Source organism: Semicossyphus pulcher, unplaced genomic scaffold, assembly GCF_022749685.1.
Source record: "Semicossyphus pulcher isolate SPU_LCO1_2020_fin unplaced genomic scaffold, fSemPul1.0.p SCAF_7, whole genome shotgun sequence".
Classification (NCBI taxonomy): domain Eukaryota; kingdom Metazoa; phylum Chordata; class Actinopteri; order Labriformes; family Labridae; genus Semicossyphus; species Semicossyphus pulcher.
In genome coordinates, this window is record NW_027211748.1 from 20,691,002 (window position 1) to 20,710,734 (window position 19,733).

The 19,733-nt window shown below is 42.0% G+C and overlaps 1 protein-coding gene across 1 annotated transcript in view; it reads left to right on the plus strand.

The window, feature by feature from the left end:
* Positions 1–19,733, plus strand: part of LOC138611575 (complement component C8 beta chain-like) — a 69,183-nt gene that overhangs the window by 34,350 nt on the left and 15,100 nt on the right. Inside the window, exons 5-13 of the mRNA XM_069684754.1 lie at positions 3,143–3,241; positions 5,577–5,708; positions 7,101–7,220; positions 8,284–8,322; positions 10,605–10,670; positions 13,123–13,182; positions 15,764–15,811; positions 16,017–16,128; positions 17,064–17,711. Of these exons, the coding sequence (XP_069540855.1) occupies positions 3,143–3,241; positions 5,577–5,708; positions 7,101–7,220; positions 8,284–8,322; positions 10,605–10,670; positions 13,123–13,182; positions 15,764–15,811; positions 16,017–16,128; positions 17,064–17,711 (1,324 nt within the window). The remainder of the gene's footprint in view (positions 1–3,142; positions 3,242–5,576; positions 5,709–7,100; positions 7,221–8,283; positions 8,323–10,604; positions 10,671–13,122; positions 13,183–15,763; positions 15,812–16,016; positions 16,129–17,063; positions 17,712–19,733) is intronic.

The window sequence follows — 19,733 nt, forward strand, 5'->3', positions numbered from 1 at the left end:
TTTGTACTTTCCTCCCTCTAACAGACTGCCATACTTTTATTGTTGCTCAAAGCTCTTTGCATTTATTCATACAGCTTTTTATGACCTTGGAGGCAAACTGGCTTCCTATTCCGCGACTTAAAGCAGTATAAGTCACTTTGGAAATTTTCACTTTTTACCGCCCCTCCCCATCCCCCCAATTTGTCAGCCTCGAATGTCTTCTCATGTCAGTCACAGTTTGCTATTTTTATAACTAAGTCCATATTTTACTTGTAGCACAAATGCAAACTGTGATAATGTGACCCAGATAATGTTTCAGCCATGTTCCTCACAGAATGTTGCGAGTAAATTAGGTCAAATTACGCCCTACAGTAAGTGACAAAGTCAGAAAAAAAAGTAGAAACACTTGTAGTAATTGTAGATGAAGGAGTTGAGTATTTAGTACTTGGAAGTATTGAATGCACTGTAAATTCATTCTGTAGGCACATGTGCAGCTAATGCTAAAGATTACAAGGTACTTTTACCACTTTAATCTAGTATTAATTCTTAGTAACTTAGTAATTCTAAAATAAAATGTACATCTGAAAGTTCAGAGAGATGAAAACAAAAGCAGGCTTATAATTTCTAGCTGGCTGCTGGCATTTTTGTAAACTGTAATGATCCTAGTAGAAAGTAGCAGCTGTAGCTAGCTACTGAATTAAGCTAACCATGAGGTGGATGAAGACACTGTCTGCAGCTGAATTATTTTAATACATGAATCTTGTAAAAGGGGTTACAAATATTAAATTCTGCAGAAAGACTTAAGCTTACGTTGGATGTCAAAAAGTTTGTATCCTCACCAGTTTATTATCCCTGTTGAAGATGTGTAGCTATACTTGGAGTGCGTGTATGGTGTACGTGAAGCTTGGTTTTATGCTTAGCAATTGAGCTATTGGGGCGCCAAGATTTGTTCTTATTATCATATAAGCCTTTGATATTATGTAGATTGTAATGCCCCTGGTTATAAAGTAAAGCTGAGTTATCTTATGATGGTATGTAGCTTTTAAGCTAGGTAGGCAGACATGCTAAAGTTAGCAGCTTATGTAAGAGCGGATAAACACTGTGTGAAAAATTCCCTTCACGTTTGCTGTTGTATTGCTGGTTTTGAAGGGGGTAAAAAATAAACTTCTATTAATGGAGTGGCCACTGCTTCCTCTGCTGCCCGAGAGACGACATTATAAAAGAACTCTGTTAAACTATTAACAAGAGATCTCAAACGACAAACAATTATGACTCTTTACAATTTGATTTTTTGATCCATTAGGTTTTATATTTGTCAAACGTTTCTTGAGTTAACAAAAGCTCTTTTAAAATCTGAGCATCATCATAATGTAATCTAAAGCCTATGGGCCAAGCATGACAGGCCAGCAGCCAGGCCAGCAACTCTATTGCGCATATCCAGTTCTTCAACATATGCACCTGGCGAGCAATTGTTATTGGACTGAACAGGCACCATCCCTGGATCACGTAGCCTATCCAGGAGTTAATAATACATCCATAAGAGAAAGCTTTACAGACCTGCCATAGCTACGAATGCCTACAGTTAAGGTTGGACCTTTGCTGTTCAAGGTTTAGCAAAAGGTCAATCATCAACATGAATTACATAACACTCAGAAATAGTCGACTTCCTCTTTTCAAAAGTTTATTCTGTATCCTCTTAAATGCCAGCTGTGTTTACTGGCTCCAAAGTATAAAGCAGAAAATACTTATGACTCTCTTTGTTGGAGAAAAAGCAGCACATAAGCATCTTAGCAGTAGGTGGCTACGGGATAAATCCTTCTCCAAAATAGGACGTATATGCATGGCGTTTTAAAATATCTTCTTTCAGACTTTGCTGGAGCTTAAATGTGTGGGAAGCCCCACGAGAAGAGCAGAATAGCCAGAAGGCAAAAAGCCTTTCATCACCCGTCTCCAGTCCAAGTGATATGTCCAATAAAACAACTTTTTCCTTGCCTCGATCTGACATTTCAGCCGTGCCCTCAATATGACTCCAGTAGTCACCGGCCACCAGCCAGTTACAGTCAATGGGGTCGTCGATACGGACCTGCTATTATCTGGACAGGGAAAAGAGGAGGGGACGGGGTCTCTATTGAGCTGCCTCTTGCTGCCTTGAGGACTAATCCACCAAATGGAGAAGCCGATGGTTGATTGACAACATCCATCGACTCAGCCGCCCGCCCGCTCTCTTTCTCATTCACTTCATCTCTTCCTTATTCCTGTTGCTTGTTCTGCTCTTTATCCCCCTCTCTCTTTACCCTTCCCCTCTTTATCCCTGCAGCTCCTCCTTTCCTCATACGAATGAACGTTTATGTGTGTAAAGATGGATGGATATGTTATCTTTAACCTCTCCCTGCAGAAGCAAACCTTGATGGAGATTAATCGCCATGGTTTCAAATATTAGTTAAGCTTTAAAAGAAGAACTCTGAGGTGGAGGGGAGCTCATGTTCACTTGTCAACGTTACCAAACCTGCAGTTTTGTAAGACGCTTCAGCACATCAGGCAGGTCTTTCTTCTCCTCTCATCTCCTCTCCTCTTTTCTCGTCTTCTCTCCTCTTTTGTTCAATGAAAGACATGTCAAGCACACAGGTCGCGTCAAACGAAACGCGGTGGAAATGTTAATTGTTTCTTTATTAGAGTTGGGAGTTTAACGAAAAAGGAGCTGCTCAGATCCATGGGAAAAACGAACATCAAAGGCTGGCTGCGCTGTTCAGTCAGCACTATGTGAAGTTGTCGGAACGAGCCGGTCGGTCAGCAGCGCGATCCATTCTGTCAGCAAATCTCACCTTATTGTTGTTAGCTCGCACTCGTGTATGTCACGTTGAAGTGCGGTAGACCTACTTTAAGAAAAAGGAGAGAAAGGAGAAGGTGCTCGGGGGGGAAAAAAGGCCGCAATAATAATAACGTGTGAATTCCTCTGAGAGTGAAGCTTCAAGAAAAGGCACATGAAAGAACATTCTGTCCTATCACACCTTATGTAACTCCTGTCACCCTACCCCCCCAATCTCTCCCCCCGATCTCCCACTGTCACACTCACCTGAGTCGGAGGAGAAGAAGGCTCACTGTCTTTTCACGCTGATCTCATATCCTTTCATCTCCTCATGTCGTTTGCTTTAATCTCTTACAGGGAATGGCTTCCTCGGCACGCTCCAAAGGGGAGCACAAGCAGAGAGTCTTCTTGACGGTCTCCTTCGGCGGGATCAAGATTTACTGTGAAAGATCAGGGGTGAGTAGCATGTGAGGCGAGCGGGGCTCGTGGCAGAGCTGCGCCGCGAGGCCTCTGCCAGCTGCTGCACCATGAACCTACAGTATAGGACATCCAGAGGGCAGACGCTTGCACGGTTCAGTTCACAACGGCTGCCAGGGCCGCCATCTTGTAAGCCTGGCTGGCACGGTTGACATATTAGTAACTGCAATACCTGCACAGGAGGAAGATGATTCACAAGGTTATGCTGTCTTTTTCATCTCTGCATTGCAAGAAGTCAAATTCTTCTCCAAGTATTGATGCTAAATTAGCAACACTATGCTTGCTGTATAGCATTTTCCCTTCAGCAAATTGAATCGACACCATTAAATTACAGGACCTACATTTCACATTTAACCCTGCTTAAGCTGGTTCAACACAGTAGGACTGCGGGTATGCTGCAGGACCCGCGTAAGATCACTCAGGCCCTGTCTGCCCGCTAATGATAGCACAGTGAGCAATGTTATGGTGATGTTATGAGACGGGCTGCTTCCTGCCTCCATCCTTGCTTCCATCCCCCTTGGCGGACTCAGAGGCCTGCTGTTCCATTACAAGATGATCGAGGGGGCTCGACTCTCCCCCGTCCTGGGGCGCAATGTTGGCTGGATAGGCCCACTCTGCTCATCAGCGCTAACCGATAATTAGCACTCAGTTCCACCCCTTAATGATCATTGCCGCTAATGCTAATTACACCACCGGCTCCACCTCAGCTGTCGTTAGCGCTAAACTGATAATTACGCAACAGCGTTTGGTCCCGTGGCTGCCGACCCCCACCTCTAACCCCCGACGTCTACTTCCCAAAAAAAAAAAACACCCGTCTTTGATCATATCTATCTGTAACACGGCTGCTGGTGATGGTGGCGTGTCTTTCGGCTGTAATGAAAAAGAACATTAAGCCTCCCGCCACCACCAACCAGCTCACCAGCTTTTGACAAGCTCATTTGTTGTTTTGGAAATCATGCCCCTAATGCTCTTCATTTTATTTACTGATTACTGGCAGTAAATAACACTCCACACTTAATATCCCCGCTGAGTTATTATAGTGGAAGGGGGGATCACTCCAGCACAGGCGGCAGCGACAGCATTTAGATGGAAATACTTTATGTAAAGCTGACATGATTCTCTGCTAAATGGAGTAGACTAGTCATATTAGTTTTGTATTTTACATTAATCTGAGGCGTTACCACGACGCTCCCCGCTGAATATGTGCTAATATTCAAACAGAAAGCTCCTCCCCAGTGCCTGAGCTTATCTGCGCTAATAGTGGAGCTGCAGGTCGGTGTGCCTGGGTGACAACTGAATTATTCTGTGTGCATATATACAGTATTATGTATAAGAGTATGTGTTTATGTTTAGAGAGCTTTTTCATCAGTCGGCAAACTTCTGAACATATCCCCGCTAAATTTTAAAAGCTTTACTTGCTCACTTATTTGGCATTTATTAATCTCTAAAATCACAGACGTCCAACCCCTGCTGATATCAAAGCTGGACATGAATAAAGAATCAAGGAGTGAGAGATGTCTGACACTCCGTCTGACACAACAGAACCAAACAAACATGCTGATGGATTATATGCTCGATGCATCTCTTCTTATATTAAGAGCATCAATGTTTATTATGGAGATCTGCACAGCCTTGAATCTCTCCTCCCTCTGTCAGACACAGTTCGGCTCGCTCTGTGTTGCTTGGTTGCTTTTGGCTCAACAATATGCAAAGATGTTTAAAGTAGCTTTGACCTACTTTTCCTGCCAACTGTGTACAGAACTTGTACTACATTATGAAACCGCACCATGTTTCACATTTGGTATCTTCAGAGAGAAGAGGAGAGACAGTCGATGTGGTATAGTGTTGGGAATTACGCCTCTTTGAAGGGAGCCGGATCTTATGGCTCTGTTCCTTTCTGAGAGCGGTTCGAAAGAACTGTGATGAGAATTACAGCTCTTTGAAGGGAGCCGGATCTTATGGCTCCGTTCCTTTCCGAGAGCGGTTCGAAAGAACTGTGATGAGAATTACAGCTCTTTGAAGGGAGTCGGGTCTTATGGCTACGGTCCTTTCCGTGAGGCGTTCAAAAGAGCCATAAGATCCGAGGTGAGAACTCGCGAACGTGCCTGCACTATATTCTCCCGTGTCAACACACACACATATTTAAAACTTAAAAATAATGGCTCTCACCTACGACTCGGTTCCCGTCGTTCTCATCAAAGAGCCGTTCAAAAGAATCGGCTCGTTCGGGAAACTCGCAATGTAGTATTGCTCTATTTTAGATGTCCACAAGGCCTTTGGTGGCTTAACCCTTTCACCTTTCTGCTACCTGTAGGTGCTTCTGCATCACCACTCAGTGCACGAGATCAGCTACATCGCCAAGGACACCAGGGACCACCGGGCCTTTGGTTATGTCTGCGGGAAGGAGGGCCACCACAAGTTTGTGGCCATCAAGACAGCACAGTCGGTGAGTACTTTTCCACTCTGCAAAGCTGCTACAGGCTCAGGTCCTCTAAGGTACTTCCATACTGCCAGAGTTATTGACCATTAAAGTGACATGTGATTTGATCGTTTAATTTGAACATTAATCAAAGCTCCATTAAAGTAATGAGGCCTGAGACCAAGTCATTGCAGTGCACAGGCCGAACAATTAAATATTCAGGCTGTGTGGCTGTGCGAGGCCTGGCACCATCTCATTTATCTTGTAATGATGAAAATTACCTTTAAGTTTAGAACATAAGATATAGATGTTTTTTGCTCTAAAGTATCCGTCTTTAGTGAGCAAAGTTTTCATTTTTTAAAAAGCTCAAGCGCAAACCTTCCATTACAGTTCAGGAGCTGTGGTGTGCCTGTACATTATGCACTGATGGAGGATTCAGTGACATGTAAAAAATAATGGATTATTGATTTATTCCTGAACAACTGCTGTGCAGGAAACTGTTAAAACTCTATGAATCCGTAGGCGAGGGACAAGACTTTTGGAGACGGAAACGGTTTGAGTTTGTGGTGTGATGGGTATTGTTCAGTTGCGTTTAAGCAGGTAATACTTGTGTGGAGGAAAACCGCCAGTGAGGAAAGCAATAGAGGCTGAACACATCAGCTGTAATGCCCTCTCAGAACCCAGAAGCTATCAAATACAATGATTTCATTTTTTATTGACTTCTATAAACACTCATAAGCATAAAAGTGCATTAACAATCCTCTTGTAGATGTCGTCTCCTCTTTCCAAGTTCCTGGTTGTCTGTAGACAGTAACTAGCCCAAGAAAAAAGACGGTCTTGGCCGCTTGCGTGCTTATCTGAATAGCTGAAAAAATTTGCCTTTGCCCCCTGAGGCTACATTGTCATCAGAAAATGACCGATTAAGTTCAAACATTGGAAATTTGTCATCTCTGATTTTTCCTTGAGGGTTAACTCCAATGCACAATCTAGGAACCCAACCAATGCTGTTTTTAACATGCAGCCTTGAACTAAATCCAGATCTAATGCTATATTTTACCTAAATAAATTAGCAGTTGTTAGCAGTTAGCAATTTGGATGTATTACAGCTGTAGAGTAGTAGTACTTTCTTTGATCACTGATTACTTTGATTATGAGTTTGTTCATGTTATCATGATCATCTTATTTTTTGTTCATAAAAGGTTAAACGCAATTTTCGGATCTCAGTGCTTCTTTTGTTAAGTGCGTCAGACAAGTACCAGGCCCGACCTCAGTGACTTATTTGTGACGTGAAGTCGCTACACTATTAAACCTTTAAAGCTTATTTCTCTTTTTTCTGCTTTTATCCTCTTCTTTCAATTCCTGTCCGACGCAACACCTTTTTTGATTCATTCTATAATTTTCCTTTTCCTCCTCTTCCAGGCCGAGCCTCTCATCATTGACCTGCGCGACCTCTTCACGCTCATCTACGACATCAAACAGCGGGAGGAGATGGAGAAAAAGGCTCAGAAGGACAAACAGTGTGAGCAGGCGGTCTACCAGGTAGGAAACTCAGAGCACATTTATGCTTTTTTTTCTCAGCTTCATTTCCCATTCGGAGGCGAGATCACACATTATAACTCAGCCAGAGACTCATTCACACAACAGAGATCTTAACACATTCAAGCTTCCTCTGAAGTGCATCCCAGACTGTGTTTGTCTGCACCATTGATTTCTACGTTGAATATCTAGATATAATGGAAATGCAACAGGTTTGGGTGCTCGTTTTTTATTGGAGTCATGAAAGTGTGACAGGAAATGAATGCGTCGGTGTGCCTGTGATATAACAAATCTCTGTCTCATTAAAACATGACACACTTGTCAGTCTGTAATGATGCTTGCTGGAAGGGAAAGAGCGAAATGAAAGTATTTTTTAGAGTTGTTCTGATACCGATACCAGGATCGATAGTGGTATCGATAACGGTCACAATATTGGTATCGATACTGGTACCAAAGTTGGTATCTATATTGGTACCGATATTGGTATCGATAATGGTACCGATATTGGTATTGGTATCAATAATGGTACTGATATTGGTACCGTAGTTGGTATCAATATTGGTACCGATATTGATATCGATATTGGTATTGGTATTGATAATGGTACCAATATTGGTATTGATATTGGTATTGATACTGGTACCGAAGTTGGTATCGATACTGGTACCGATGTTGGCATAGATATTGGTATTGGAAAACGATACCAACATCAGTATCTGTATTGGCCTCTGATACTGCCAAATAATAAGCAGTAACTGTAACAATAAAATCTATTAGATGTTTACATGTGACAATAGCAAATAACACTAGTGCAGTGCTAGCAGAGAGTGTAATGGTAGTCAAAGCTATCAAAATACACCAATAATACCCACCGATATCTGAGGGATACTCTGACTAGAGCCGATACTCAAGACTAGATATCTGAAAGGAAAAAAATGGTATCAGAACATCTCTATGTTTTTGGTGTTGTTTGATGTCTTTCCTCCATTTTTCTACTCTAAGTTCTTCTTCACTGTCTTACTGATGAAAAACAAAATGTGTCATCTGCCCTCTGTCCACCGCACAGACCATCCTGGAGGACGAAGTGGACGACCCAGTGTACCAGGTAGGTCTGTAGGCACACAGAACAGGAAACAAACACTGCTGACCTTGATGCTTTTCTAGCTTCACTGGTGCTGTTTTCACTCTTAAAGCTTGGAATCGACAAAAAAACAAATAATCCTTAATTTTGAATATCTCCTCCAGTCACTGATCTGCTTGAATTAATGATTCATGATATTCCACCATCCCAGTAATACACAGTAGACCATCCTAGTGGACAGTTTTGTTCAACCATTCAACTCCCATTTGCCAGTGCAGTGTTGTAAAACCATATTTTTTAAGTTGATCTGTGTCAATGTTCTGATTTCCTCCAAAGACACGACCCCCGACCCCCCCTGACTGGTTGTTACCCCCCCTGTTTTTTGCCCCATGTATTTATTTGGCTGAACATGATTTTCTTTTTTCTCTGTGTTTGCTCACACTGAATACAGACAACACTAACTCTTACTCTGAATGCTATGTTCAGTGGTACGTCCAGCCACCTCCCAGACCACCTCTGTTCTTTGCTCTTGAAGTGTGTTTTGCATAAAATCATTCCATTTGCAGCTTTGGATTATGTTGATGTTGGTTGACAAAACTCCAGACTGTGGCCACAATCTGAAAGGACTACTTTGACATTTTGGGAAATACATGTATTTGCTTTCTTGCTGAGAGATCGATACCTCTCTCATGTCTGTGCAGTGATATGTAGCTAGAGCAAGAATACAATTAGCCCAGCTTAGCATTAAGACTGGAAATAGTAGGTTACAGCTAGCCTGGTTCTGTCTGAAGGGAGCAAAGTCTGCCTACCATTAAGTCTTTAAGTCAATATAACTACAATCTTATGCTAGTTTGTTCATGTCTTTAAAGCATTTTAGGGTTTAACTTTGTTGTGTACAGTTACCAAGGTTTGAGGTGTCATTTTTGTGTTTCATGAGGTTAATAGTAAAGACACTGTTCATAGGATTTTAAGGGATAATTGCAGTTATCTTATAGAGTGACTCTCTGCAGCTAATCCAGTTGAATTTCCAAATGTTTGCTGTTTGAATAGAACCACTCCCTCTCTGTTGTTCCTGCTCATTTATCATTAATGCAACTACTTTGCTTGAATGCAGAGCAGCAAATCATTGAGAAGCTGGCTTCTTCACTTGCCCACTTAAGTTTTCTTTACTGTCCTGGTTTTGCTTAAGCTTTGGTTAACATAGAGATATTTCTTTAGTAAACATCTTGAGGAGGATTTAGATGACTGACAATCTTGATTAATCTTGACACTTTCTAATTATCTCCAACACAAAAGATGGCAGACTGAGAAGAACATCAACATTTTACACTTTATTATGTTAAGTTACTTATCTTTTTATAATGTTGGTGTGTTATTTTCCCAGATGATACTGTTTTACTAATCAGGAGCTTCAGTACAATGACCTACTTTCACTCTGCTCATGAATGCAGGTCGTTGAATAAGACTGCATTAAACAGTATTTAGGTCATACGTAATTTTTTGTGTTTTTCATACTGTTGTTTGGTTTTTATTCGTTGACTACAAATCTACATTTGTCATAGTTTTCCACTTCTATGGTTATAGTTTTAGTCTAATTTTTGTTGTGAAAACAGAAAAATAGCAGTCTTCATTGACAAAATATTAACTGCTGTGCTGGTAGGCTAAATATGTTTTGCTGGCTAGCTGTGCCCCCCTGTTTCCACGGTTAATGCTAAGCTAGGCTAACTGGCACCAGGCTCCAGCTACATATTAAACACATATGAGTAAGGTATCAATCTTCTCGTCTTACTTCTGGCAAGAAAGTGAAAAGGTCTGTTTACCAAAATGTCAAACGTCCTTACATTTGAGATCCACAAAGACATTTCATAATGTCAGCCGTAAGAGGAGAGACTGATGGATTTGAGGACTTGAGGATCGAATATTCGGACCTCCGGGTCTATGTTGTCTCAAAGAGGTGGAGCATTTTCTGATGACCTCTAACTAAGACCTCCACGTTGCCTTTAACTACTGCCTGACCTATTATACTTGTGCTCTTTCCTCTTCCCACCTCACTCTTTTTTCTTTCTCTCTTCATCTCCCCCCATTACTCTTTCCCATGCCCCATTTTTTTTACACCCTTTATATTCCTGATCTCATTTCGCTCCCCACTCGACGCCATCCTCGCTCCCCTGTGCTTTCATTTATTCTCGTCATGTTTCGCTCTCTCTTGTTGTATCTCTCTGTTTTATATGCCAACCTTTCTCTTTGTCTTCCCATCTCATTATTCTCCGCACCTCTACACCTCGCCCACTACTTCTGTTCTTTAGTACATAGTGTTTGAGGCTGGACACGAACCCCTCCGTGGCCCCCAGTCAGAGGAGAGCGTTTATCAGGTACAAAGACAAGCATTGCCCCCTTTTTTTTCTCCCTCTTCATACCCTGTGATAGATGAGAATATAACACTACTAACAACATGACTTTATAGCATCTGTCTTGTCGAGGTTACAAAGTGCAGCTTGTTTTTGGAGATAGAATTTTCTGGGGATTTAAAAGTAGATCAAATTCAGGTTTCTGTTTCTATGTAGCTGAAGATGAAATGCTATGCAGGAATAGAAGAGATCAAATGAAGCAGAGAGATTTATTATAAAGGGATGTTTCATGTTCAAGTTATAATCCTCATGATCTTAGTCAAAAGTTGTGTTTTAGGTTTAACACAGCAAACACTTTAGCAGAAATTCAACAGAAGAGCAACTGGTTTATCTGTTAACAGTGCAGCCAAACAAACTAACATTGTTTTAATTAAAGTAATAATCTCAAAGATTTTCATTTAAATAAATGTCTGTTAAGTCACTATCCATCACCGAATGAGGTAACACGATGGTGATTGAGCCTATGGCCCTCTGATGAAAGCCTTTGCATTTGCATTATATAGTATTATTAAAGACTGGGTGTCTGTGGCGACTTTCACAGAAAAAATCACAAGCGGCGCCCAGTTAGTGACGCGTTTTCCATCACGCAGCAGTGGTTCGTCTGTCAGAGAGGGTAGGCGGAGGTAAGCGGCTGCTTTTCCGGTCTCTGCAAGTGTTGCGAGTAAACGGGTAATCTACTATGGCTGAACAAACAAAGAAAAGACCGATGACTACAGATACAACTTCAAAAATAACTGAAAATACTAAGAAACAGAAACAAATTTGACGCTCAGATGAAGGCAAACAGTCTAAAAAGGAAAACGACCGTCAGCAAGGAAAATCAAGAGTTACAACTGGAGCCAACCGTGGACGTCACACATGCGACACTGTGTGGATTTCTAGATGGTGTGCTCCCGCAATTACCGTATATCACCATAGGTGCTGCCAAAGAGAACGAATAGAAAAGAGCAGTAATTGACACATTGCGTTTCCTGTGGACTCTTCACAATAAAAGCCAACCTGTGTGTCACTTTTTAAAGGCTTTTAACTTTATTAATTAAAGGAAATTCTTGTGTCAGGTTGCTCCAAAGGGACAGTTCAAAAAAAAGAAATACAAAATAAGTCAAATATAAGTGGAATATACAATATACAGTGTAAAGAGGTTAAATGCAAAGAGACCGTGCCTAATATAATAACCATAGTACAATAAGATACTTACAGAATTAAGCTTAGTAAAAGAAGGAATGGTGGCAGTTACATTGACAGTTGTATTTGCAGTAAAAATAAGTCATGAAAACCTTATATTGCACGACATGATGCCTGTTAAGATAGCCTGTGATGATAGCCTTGATATGAAGCAGTGTCAGCTTGCTTTTACAGGAACTATATATGTCATGTATGTGGAGAAATCAAACAGTGAGGCAGATATCAATAAGATGATATTAAACAGGATTACTTGCATTACTTGCAACGCCTCCTTTAGCAGCCTTGTGGGTTAAGAGCCCATTTGAATTTGAATATGCGTGAAAATAGCAGACTCCGTCAGTACCGAATAGAAAAAAGAAAGACCATTTTATTTCCAGAAAGTCTTTAGGGTTGTAACTTTTAAGATGCGTACATCAAATAAAAATCAAAAGGCAGCAGTTCTATGTTCAAAACAATGCCTCGCATAGCATCTAACAGCAGCAGAACAGTCAAGGTCAGCTGTTTCGTCTGGATAGTTCACCCAAAGCTCCTTTTATATATCCAACACTTTGACCTTTTGGCTTTAGACCATTTGAACGACCAGCTTCGACTCCAGGGACCGTTGGTATGGTTTAATCCTGCCCCCCCTTCCTCCCTTTCTCTCTCCCTCTCCTCCTCCTCCTCCTCTTTTTTGCCTCTCTGTATCTTGCGTTCCTCTGAAGATGAAAGATGCAGAGAGAGATTAATCACTTGCCATGCCATTTGATCTCAGAATGAAACAAGATCAATAGACTTGGGGAAAACGTAACGGAAAGTTAACCAGTCGAGGGCGTGAAGGAGTGAAAGGCAGCGAGGTTAAAAGCGACAGACAGTTGGAATGAATGTGAGGGAAATATACAAAGCAGGGCTCAGCTGAGGCATTTTCGTATTGTCAGATGAACCAGTTGAGACACACTGTTGCAGAATAACAATAGGCTTTCTTAATACTCACAGAAGCAGCACGCACCATCCTCAAGCATTGTTTGCAATCAATATTGATTTAAGTAGAATTGATTCAACAAAACAGCTGTAGGATTTGCATAATCCAATCGCTCTAGTAGATAAAATAACTTATAAAAATGGGCTAAAATGATGCAGTAAGCTTTTTTTTTTAATAGGATGTTCTTTTAAACTCCTGTTTTTTTTAGCCGAAACATAAAAACATGTTTTTATTCTGTTCTTTACGTTTGAACCGACCTCCAATCCAATGCAGGTCCCAACCAGTCAGCAGAAGGAAGGGATCTATGATGTCCCAAAACGCCATTTCATGACTGTAGGTGTTTTTATTTTTTATTATTTGTTTCTTCTACTTACAAACCTCTCCTTAAGGTCCTCTCGCAGGAAGTGCCTTAAGCCACCTTTTACAGCATTCATTTGTTATATTTCGCTCTACTGTATCTAATAGTTTAGTTATGTATTGCAGCCCCCAGGCTCTGAAACATATTTCAATGAGTCAGACAGGGGTTCACGTCTGCATCCGCTTTTTGTGATGATGATGAAACAAAAAGCTCCATTGGCTTCGCTCGCAGAGATCAGACTAATTGATTGGTCGACCAAAGTCAGATTTGTCAGCAATTTCACAGGACATTAGAGAGGCGGGCTTCGTATCCAAAATCCAATTCTGTGCAGAATCTGATGCATGTCGGGGCCAGATGGTCCAGACCGAATCAGTTTGATCAGAGTCTGTTTGCTGCTACAGAGGACTGACTGTATGAATAACGGGGTGGCTGCTGCGTCTTCCTCAGAGGATGAGGACGAGAGGTTTGTAGGTGGGGTGGGTGTTGGGTTGAGCTGCATGAAGTGTAGTCACGCCTACTTACAATCAAGGCCACCAAACACTCATTAAAGCTGTTTGTTAATTAATAGCAGAATATTAATCTGCTGTGAGTTCACAGTATTCACACAGCGGCCATTTTCCTTTAACATCACTCCCAGGGTGGGAAGCTCAAAAGCTGTTATGAAGTCGTACAGGTGTACTCCAGGTTTAGAAAGCATATAAACACAGCGAATCTCACGCATCATTTTTATTTCACTGCTTCTCAATCGATCAGCAACTGATAAGAAAACAGTGAAAATTAGTAGGTCATGGTGCCATATTTCAAGTTGAAACAACATATTTAACCACCCACTAGCTAGCATTAGACAACAGCTGATGTTAGCATTCAACAATTTCTTGCTAACAGTACCGTTAGCTAGCTAACGTTTCTGTTAGCAAGAAAGTTACATCGTTTCTCTCAAATCATTTAACTTTATCAAGTTGTTTTCTTAGCTGGGTTGTTGTTGAACATACGCTGTTAGCTAATGTTAGCTATCAAATAGGCTATGTTTTTTTCTTTTGTAATATGGCCTGATGTCCTTTTGTATTTTCACTGTAGATACTTATTACAGTTACTGATTGATCTAGTAGCTGTGACATTATAAGTTTGACAGTTCAATTTTATTTGTTCTGCTCACAACCTTGAACACAGCAGCAGGCTACTAAATTTGTAACAGCTGTTCAGCTGCCAACCCTGAGCATGATGTCAGAGGAAAATGGCCGCCGTGTGAATATGGTGAATTGATTTCATCAGAAAAAAAAAACATATTTAATTTCCCACTTTTCATCAAACTGAGAATAGATTTCACCCCATCCTGGTAGACTTTATGAGTTCTTCACCACCACACTGTTACATCCCTCAAATCGCTTATAAAAAAAACATTCATTCAAGCCTATTTCGCCAAACATTCACCCAGAGAGAATTTCCACGCAACTTCTGAAAACAGCCCTAGCAAAGTGCTTCTCTGCTCTCCGTGCTGTTTGTGTGCTTGTTGTTCAGCATATCAAACAGATAAAAAACTGCCCCCCCCTCGCTATCTCACCCAAACAGCCCATGCCAGTATAAGTAGCAGCGCTTCCATATCTCTAAGTGTTACTGCTTGTCTGTTCATTCAGTCGGAGCTTTTCCGAGAGCCTCCAGCTCCCCTGATGTGTGTCAGTGCCTGCAGGGAGAGACTTCAGTGTACAATGTTTACCTTTTTTCCAAATTCTGACTCATTCTGTGGCCCTCAATGGTCCCAAAGTGCCGTGCAAACTGTGCGATGCGCTATGTCCCGGCTCATTCAAGGAGGACATAAACACCCTGTTAGCAGCAACGCAGATTGCTGCGATTCCTCCCTTTTTCTTTCTTTTGTTTAAATATGTGTTTGTATGTGTATCTGTTTATTTAAAGCATGCAAATCCTGTGTGTCCTGTGTGTCTCTGTGCTTATTCGGTGATTCATTGTCTGCTTGTGCATGGCCCCAGAGACATTTCATGCAACTTTGCCATCACATAGTCTCCTTTAAGTAGTTGGAGTGGAGGACAGAGGGGACTAGTTCAGGGGTCACGTCTGCCTATAGGGTGAGGTGGCCTCATTGTCTCGGTCGGGTGGTTCCAGGAGCTTCTTTCATTCATTCGATGATATAAACACACTCCTCTGTGTGTGTGTCCGCTCACAGAGCAGAATCAGCATGATAAAGCAGGCGCAGGCTCTCATGGGGGCCCCCTCTTGATTGGCAGACATAAGAATATCTAATCAGAGGCTGTTTTATAGGACTGAATAGCCTTTTACCCACTCAATTATAGCGAGCCATGAAAGATTCATTTTAGATCCATTTTCTGATAATGAAACGAGGGGATAGTTGTTTCTTGCCATCCGCAGCACAAACGGCCTTTGTGAATAGATTTCACTCCCCACACCTACCCACCCATGCAACCACCATACCCTATCTGCAGATGAATTTAGAGGTTTCATGACTGTGCAGATCTCATTGTCGTGATGTAACACTGGACCTTGTCTCTCTCTCTCTCCCTCCTCCCCTGGTGCGACTCACAGAATATCAACCACTTTGATCTTTTTGGCGACATGTCCACTCCTCCCTCGGTGAGTATTATCACTACTATTAAAGTATTTGATACAAGTTTGAAGCATTGCACGGAGAAATTGCATCCATATTTCATCATCATGTTTTATCAGGGATGTTAGGTCATTTTATTAGGATCTAAATTCCCTGAATATCCGACTGCAGCACGGTGACTTTTAGCTGACTTTGATAGTGGTGACATCTGTGTTTGTGTGCGTCTCCCAGATGCCCCCGTCACCCGCCAACACACTGGACCCGAGCAGGAGCAGCCGCCAGCAGCAGCAGCACAATCCCGCTGAGATGTACGCCCCCTTCAGCCCCACCTCCGTGCCGTCAGGTAGCTGCCCAGACTGACACGCTGCATATTTTCCACAATACAGCACATAAAAGGGAATAAAGTGCTGCTGGGGATGTTTTTCTTTGATGTTTAGTTTGTGCAGAGCCTTGCCCAGATTTGTGCAGGATGTGGATTTATCTGAGTATTTATAAGGACCACACATCAAAAAGCAGAGTTCACGTTGTAACCGACGGAGATACTTTAAAGTAACTTTTCTTTATTGTGTTTTAGCAAAAACACTGACAATGGCATTATTTAAGAACAAGAACGTTCAAACTTCCTACAGCGTAATGAGTAACCTTATTTTCCATCATCCTTTGCTCAATGTGCCTGTCAATGTTAACACATTTGTGTTGTAAATATAAATTATTTGATGTCAAAGCAGGTATAAAAGACGTTGACATAGTCACTGCGATGTCACCCAGTACAAAAAAGTCAAATGAGTAACAGATTACTTTGTAACGATTTACCACCAACACTTCTGCATTTGAACCAGAGGCTTCCTACACTTCTTTAATGCAGTCTATAGTACATGTTCATGTAATTGATGCGCTCAACCTGGGCTTTGTAACTGACTCAAATTGAGTGAAGTCTTTGTATAAACGAGTATAAAAGTTTCGCTGAAATGGGTCACAGGCTCGTTGACCCTGACAAGAAAATCTACCACATCTGTCAGTTAGTCTGTAATAGTTTTAGAAAGCTCCCTCTAAATGCACCTTCTTCTATTGTTCAGAATTAAATAGCTCCCATTGTTAGTCACAGATTGCAAGACAGCAGCATTAAACAGGAACATGCTGTTATTTTGAAAATTGATGTATTCAACTCGGAAGCGCAGTGGACAAAATGTCTCCTGTGCTCAAAAGCTCCATTTCCTTCTCCCGCCTTCATATCATCTAATCATTTCCCTCTTCCCCCGCCTCTTATCTCCACTCCAGGTTATATGACCATGGGTCCGGTGCAGGCGGCTCAGTGGGCGCAGCAGCCGTTTCCTGGCCAGGCTCAGACTCTGGCCTTCCCCGTGCAGGGGCCCCTCCAGGTGGCTCAGGTCCTCCCCGGTGGTCAGCCGGTCATCTGGAGCCAGGCCAACATTTTCCCCGCCACTCAGCAGCAGTGGGCGGCCATGGCGGCCTACATGCCGGCCCAGACCGTGGGCGTGGGGGGGCACGCCATACCAGCTGCCATGCTCCAAGGCCTGGTACCCATCACCACCATGTGCCCCCAAGCATGCGACCTATCAGCCCCCTCCTCTGCCATCACCAGCCCCCAGCATACGGCCGACCCCGCCCTGCTCCAGAGGCAGCTGAGCCTCGGGAAGGACGGCCTCTGCATGGACTCAGACGCAGGCGAGGGCCCGTCTACATCGGGAGCCGGAGCAGCAGGGGTTGGACCAGGCGTTGATTCAGCAGCGACGAGCAGGTGCGGGACCCCGGGCCTCATGAGTGTACCGGACACACTGGTCTGCAGTCAGCTGATGCCTCCTTCAGCTGCTGCAACCCAGGAAGAGGAAGGGAGCTGTAGTGACCTTGATCTCTCTCGGATGACCTTGAGCCCGGGTACATCCACGTCACCGTCCACTGAATCTCGTAAGTGTTCTCAATTATTGTCATCCTACATAATTACAGTTTTAAAACCATCATGTTTCTACTTTATATGGATAAAAATGTCACTCTGTTGGTTAATCCACCACTTTGGTCCAGACTGGACAACATGTGTTAGATCTGTGTCCATGAAATGATGTAAAGACAACCATGAAAGGATAAATTAAAATATCTTTAATCATCTGATTTTTTAACGCCAACAAATGATCAAAATATCTCAACATCTACTTATCGTATTGCCAGATAATTCTGTCCAGGTATTCATGGTTCCAAAAGGATGAATCCTACTGAGTTTGCTTATGTAGTATACAGTACATTTCTTAAGGATGCAGTGATTGTGCAACAGCTTAACTGTTTTTTCATCCCATAACACTGAGCATAGTTGTCTAATATATGTAATGTGCAATACCTGTAGTGTGTCGCTGTAATCAGTTTGTACTGATTTGTCAACAGGTTGATTGTTTTTTTTAATCTGTTTTTATTACCATTTTTGTGGAGGCGACTCTACATGAGCAGCCTCAAGTCCAAAACAAAAAGGGAAATGAAAATAAAATATAGGGAAAATAAAAGTATATAGTATACAAAGGATACAGTATATATAAATACCCTATCGTATAATTATTGTATTGTATCGTATGATTCCGCGTCGTATCGTGTTGTATTGTATTCTATTGTATCATATTACATTGTATCTTATCGTTCAATATTGTATCGTGTTGTACAATATTGTATTGTGTTGTACAATATTGTATCGTATCATATTCCATTGTATTGTATCGCGTCGTATCGTATCGCATAGTATTGTATCGTATTGCGTCGTATCGTATTGCATTTTATCGTATTGCATCGTATCGCATTGCGTCGTATCGCGTCGCATTGCGTCGTGTTGTATCGTATTGCTTTCGGATCATATTGCATCGTATTTTATCGCATTGCGTTGTATCACGTCGTGTTGTATCGTATTGCATCGTATTGTATCACATCACATTGCTTCGCGTTGTATCGTATTGCGTTGAATCGTATTGCATTGTGTCGTGTCGTATCCTGTCATGTCGTATCCTGTCGTATTGTATCATATTGTATCGTATTGCATCGTATTGTATTGTATCGCATCGTATCATATTGCATTGCATCAAGTCGTGTTGTGTCGTATCGTATTGTGTCGTATCGTGTCATATCGTGTCATATTGCATCATATCATAGCGTATCGTATCATATTGTATCGTATCATAGCGTATCGTATCGTAGTGCATTGTATCATATCATAAAGTAGCCTATTGTACCGCATCGTACCGTATCGAACAATATGGCATCATACAGTATTGTATCATATTGAAGACTATTGCCTAACATCACATTGAATGTTTTGCACCTTGTTGCACTGCTTTGTATTTGTATTGTAGTGCAGTCAAACATCACAAATCAACAGTAGTAGCTTTGTCATCTTTACAGTATATACTGTATATCTTTGAGAAGAAAAAGAAAAACCCTAAAGAAGAGCAATGGGGTAGGATCGCTCTGCATGTACATGCAGTCATGTAATAGAACAGAAGTACAATTACAGTATGTATGTTAATCAGGATGACAAATGTATAGGTGTAAACAAATATTGATGTGATAAGATGCAGGGCAACTTCTATGTGCTGCTAAACAGACCTGAGCAGAATGACCTTGTCTACACCATGCAGTCCTGGAAAGAGGACACACAACACACAAGAGAAGAAGCTAAAGCACGCCATTTACACCCACAGAGGGAGTTAGAGACAAGGACAACATGCACACAATCAGAGAGAGGTAGACAAGAGGACAGGCTGAGTGTCCAGGAGGACAGAGATCCAAACATCTGGACTGAGGCACCAACAGTCAGGGGAGAGAGAGAGAGGCCCAGGACGGAGGCTGGGCCAGTGCAGAGGAGGCTGAGTGAAAGGGAGGACAAGGAGGAGAAACCAGAGCGAGAGAGAGAGAGATGGAGAGGAGAGAGAGAGAGGGGGCACACAGTTTGGATGC